At 32.6% G+C, this 4,915-nt stretch overlaps 1 protein-coding gene across 1 annotated transcript; it reads left to right on the top strand.

Annotated features, from left to right (window-relative positions):
* The first annotated feature begins 651 nt into the window (after positions 1-651).
* On the top strand, positions 652-4,694 carry LOC148311188 (TIM double twin CX3C motif protein). Its single transcript, XM_088257024.1, has 4 exons — positions 652-836; positions 1,998-2,117; positions 3,639-3,737; positions 4,350-4,694. The coding sequence occupies exons 1-4, from the start codon at positions 750-752 to the stop codon at positions 4,485-4,487; spliced, it is 444 nt and encodes a 147-aa protein (XP_088113150.1). The 5' UTR covers positions 652-749; the 3' UTR covers positions 4,488-4,694.
* The last annotated feature ends 221 nt before the right edge of the window (positions 4,695-4,915 follow it).

Below are 4,915 nucleotides of genomic sequence, written 5' to 3'. Positions count from 1 at the left end.
ATATTTTCAAACTTTAAAAACACTCTCCTGAAAAATCAAGTTTTTTGATTTATGACGTTCTTGAAAGGAGTGAGCGATATGTTACATTCACCATTCTACTCATAATTGAAAATCACACTGCTAAAATTTTTGGAGCTACTACATGTATCATGAATCTCATAAATCTGTATATGTGAGTTCACGTCAGCATCTATGTTTTACTTGAGTAAGCTTTTTGTTTAGTAGTTTCTTATTTGAAATGTATGTAAGATTCATCCTGAATTATTTCATATACTAGGAGATGTTTGAAAACAAGATTTAGTAAGCATTTATTTATTTAGGTAAATAACACTACAGAACAGCATGTATATAAAAATTATTAAAAACGTACATGTTTATTATAATCTGCACCCTATGGTGCATATGGCACAGCACCGAAGCAATGGAGTGTTGAGTAAAAAAAGTAATTTTTCATATTTACATACCTAAGATGCGGGACTGATCACCTTGCCTTCATGTAATTAACAAACAAGATAATATTGCGTCGTTGGTTACAGTGCTCTGTGCGCCATGGGGTGCTGATGAGGTGTTTGAAAAATAAGGTAGGTCCTTTTTTTAAATTATAAAACTACAACCATGACTTAAATAGTGGCAACACTTTTCTAAACTGTCAAAAGCAGTCCTAAATTTTCTTACATAACCTAACCTAACCCGCCTTCTCGAGATCTACATGCTTCGAGACTTTATATTATTGATAAATTAATATAAAAATGGTCGAGTTACAAAAGCAACGTGTCGAACAGGAGATGACGAAACTCGTAGATGATTTAGACAAGACGTACCTGCGGAAAATTCAAGTAATGGCGATCACTTATTTCATGTTTTTCATTTAGCCTATATGATTTAAAGTAACTATACAAATTTGACTTGCAAAGGCTGGTTTAATAAAACACTTGTATAAGACAAAAAGTGGTCATATACAAGTGTTTCATTTTTATGTTCTGCCTGACATAAAATAGAACCCATTCTGGGATCCAAAATAAATGATATGAAAAAAATACTTAATGGAAAGATATATATCACTCACTCCTTTCAAGAACGTCATAAATCAAAATACTTGATTTTTCAGGAGATCGTTTTTAAAAATATAATACGATGTATTAAAAATAAATATCAAGACACTTATTGAACTTTTTACTGTGCAACAGATCTTTTTAGGTAAAACCTGAAGGTTTTTTCTACATTTGAAAAATATTTAATTTATTTATAAAAATAATTAAACAATACATTTTCTTTCAAAATGCAAAAACAACACTTTCTGCCCTGTAGCGGGTAAATATTAAGTTAAAAATATGGCGCTTTTGCTGGGATATAGTACGTTTTCTGGGCATTTCGAAAACATGCACAACTGAAAATTGACAATTTTTGATTTATGACGTTCTTGAAAGGAGTGAGCGATATGTAGTGTTTAGTCATATTTTTTTACCTTATGTTTTTTACATTTTCTCATTTGTTATATTTTTTTATATTTTCTCATTTGTTTATTTTAAATATGCTTCTTACCTTATGTTTTTTTCATTTATTTCTTTCAAATATGCTTCTTATGCCTATTTATTATACCTGTTTATTGTTGTTCGCCTCCGTAGTGTAATGGTCAGCACGCTCGGCTACCGTTCTGGAGGTCCCGGGTTCGATTCCCAGACGGGGGTCTAATAAATAAAAAAAAGTGATTTTTACAGTTTAATATTTATTCAATATTACCCTGGACGGTACCTGAAGTGAAGGGCTGATCACCTTTCCTTCGTATGTTAACGATCAAGATAACACTGCGTTTATATTATACAGTGCCCTATGCACCATTGGGGTGCGGATAAGGGTTTTATTATTATTATTATCGACAACCACACTACTCAAATTCTTGGAAGTTCTACATATATGAACCAATTTAGAAACCTTGTTCTTGAATCACTAGAACTTCACTAGAGACATCTATTGGTATTAATTGTTTGTGTTTTCAGGGAGATATGCACCGCTGTGCGGCCAAGTGCTGTGACAGCAAGACAAGCTCGTTAGAGTTCACACATAGTTGTATAGAGAAATGTGGCATTCCTCTCAATAAGGCTAATAACTTTGTACAGGTAATTTTATTTTATTCCAAAGTAACACACTGTTTACAGCTTTAACATATTTCGCTCACTCCTTTCAAGAACGTCATAAATAAAAAAAAACTTGATTTTACAAGAGAACGTTTTAAAGTTTAAAAATATAATACAATGTATTAAAAATAAATATCAAGCCACTTACTGAACTTTTTGCTGTGCAACAGATCTTTTTAAGTAAAACCTGAAGGTTTTTTCTTTATTTGAAAAATATTTAGTACATTTAAAAAAAAAATTAAACAATACTTTTTCTTCAAAATGCAAAAGCAACACTTCTTGCCCTGTAGCGGGTAAATATTGAGTTAAAAATATGCCTCTTTTGCTGGGACATAGTACATTTTCTGGGCATTCCGAAAACATGCACAACTGAAAATTGATGATTTTTTATTTATGACGTTGTTGAAAGGAGTGAGCGATTTGTGCGTTTTAGAAACCTTATGTTGTGGCGGTGTGCACATTTTTGTGAATTTCGGTTGCCTTTAACTTCATATACAAAAAACAGGTTTCTTTTATTTTTAAAGGAATAATTCGAAAAACCTCTGCTTTTAGAGGCTTGTCTGTAGGTAGAATAGGGAAAGTAAATATAAAAATACATGATTAAAGAAAACACTTGTTTTTTACCACTTGAGTTTTATTATAGACTACATGTTTCAGAAGTTAAACTTCCATCATTCAGGTCTGTATAATAACTAAAATATAAAATTGTTCTATAAATGAGGAGAGGGGAAAGTAAGGAGAAGGGGTTAGTCAAGGGGCGGAGTTTGAAAACAAAGGAAAAATGGAAAGCCAAATTATGAATTATCTTGAAAATTTAGAAATCCAAAAAAACCTAAATTCTAATAATAATTTATTAAATAATATATTGTTTCAAAATTCTTAACCTTTGCTTTCCATTTTTCCTTTGTTTTTTAACTCCGTCCCTTGACTAACCCCTTCCCCTTACTTTCCCCTCTCCTTATTTATAGAACAATTTTATATTTTATATAACCACAAGGTTAATAATGCTTTTAAAATACAAAATATAAAGTATATAACAATGATTAAAGAAAACACTTGTTTTTTACCACTTGAGTTTTATTATAGACTACATGTTTCAGAAGTTAAACTTCCATCATTCAGGTCTGTATAATAACTGATGATGGAAGTTTAACTTCTAAAACATGTAGTCTATAATAAAACTCAAGTGGTAAAAAACAAGTGTTTTTTTAATCATTGGAACATGTCTTACCACAAAGTTAATGCCGAAACAATAAATGAAAAATACATCACAAACGCCCAGACCAATTAAAATAAATCTTTCTTAAATTATTTTGCAATTGGCTGAAATCGAACCCGCGACGCCAGTTTATATTTATTACGAAAAATGTGAGGTTTTTTTGTTGTTCAATAAACGATGCTTCATTTTTCCATTTATTATTTCATTATTTTTTAATTTGTTGAAAAGGTATATTCTTGTTTCTATAATTGAGCTTGTTAGAGATTTGACGGTTTCTGTTTCAGAGCGAGATCACTCATCTACAAGACAAACTGCAGCGATGTGTCATGCAGTGCAACGATGACATTCGGGACGCGATGGGACCCAACCCGTCACAAGAAGTTGTAAGTATCAAAATAAATATATTTATATATTTTTTTGAAAACTCAAATATGAACTGACATTGGATTTATGATTTGTATGAGTTTCAAAAATTTTAGTGGCATTGTTCTCAATGAAGAATGATGAATGTGACATGTGTATAAAGTGATCACTTAACAGCCTGTGACAGATCGTAAGCCCTGTAAATACCCAGACTTATTATAATACCCATATTCTTCTTCATCCATGTTGAGATGTCAAAAAAATATTATTTGTCAACCAATTTGCCAACCCTTATTCAATTTATAACCCTTATCCGCACCCAATGGTGCATAGGGCACTGCATCAAATTGACGGAGTGTTATCTTGATCATTACTTACATGAAGGCAAGGTGATCACTCTTGCGCTTCAGGAACCAGTCCAGGGTAATATTAAATAAATATTACAGTGTAAAATCACTAATGTTTATTTTCACCCCCCCTGGGAATCGAACCCGGGACCTTGGTAAACATGCTAACCATTACACCACGGAGGCGGACATCATAATTTGGGTTATGTCAAACATCCATATAACTAAGTCGTTTTTTGCGTGGACTGTTCTTTATTCTACCATTTGTTTGTTTTTAAATTTCAGTCAGACCGATTGACGATGCAGTTTGAAAAGTGCGCAGTGAAGTGCGTGGACAAGCACATCGACTCCATTCCAAGCATGATGAAGGCCATGAAGTCAGTCTTAGCACAAGCGACACCATCAAGACCCGACGCATTGTAAAGCGTAGAATATAGGCAACATGTACATATGTAACATCCTAAATACAGAACAATTATAAAATTTACTACACTACATATATATCATCTATTCTACAGTGTGGGATTATTGGTTTGAGTAGTATGAGTGGTGCATTTGTAACGTCTAACGGTAACACTGATGAGGAAGACGGAAACGCGCAAATCAAAACAATTATTTTTTCATCAAAAATTACAAAGTTAATAAAATAATAAAACCCTTATCCGCGCACCCCAATGGTGCATAGGGCACTGTGTCTTATAAACGCAGTGTTATCATGATCGTTTTACACATGAAGGAAAGGTGATCAGCCCTCCGCTTCAGGTACCAGTCCATGGTAATATTGAATAAATATTACAGTGAAAAAATTACTTAAATTTATTTTTACCCCCCTTTGGAATCGAACCCGGGAC

The sequence above is a fragment of the Brachycentrus maculatus genome, unplaced genomic scaffold (genome assembly GCF_059751285.1).
Source record: "Brachycentrus maculatus isolate JH-2025_06_01 unplaced genomic scaffold, ASM5975128v1 h1tg000070l, whole genome shotgun sequence".
In the NCBI taxonomy this organism is placed as follows: domain Eukaryota; kingdom Metazoa; phylum Arthropoda; class Insecta; order Trichoptera; family Brachycentridae; genus Brachycentrus; species Brachycentrus maculatus.
The sequence above is the reverse complement of the archived record's forward strand: the minus strand, read 5'-3'. Positions and strand labels throughout refer to the sequence as shown.

Bases quoted from the DNA above. Each gene is read 5' to 3' on its own strand.
- LOC148311188 (XM_088257024.1), top strand. From the start codon at position 750: ATGGTCGAGTTACAAAAGCAACGTGTCGAACAGGAGATGACGAAACTC. The intron at 837-1,997 runs GTAATGGCGATC...TTGTGTTTTCAG, and splicing joins CGTACCTGCGGAAAATTCAA to GGAGATATGCACCGCTGTGC. The intron at 3,738-4,349 runs GTAAGTATCAAA...TTTAAATTTCAG, and splicing joins CCAACCCGTCACAAGAAGTT to TCAGACCGATTGACGATGCA.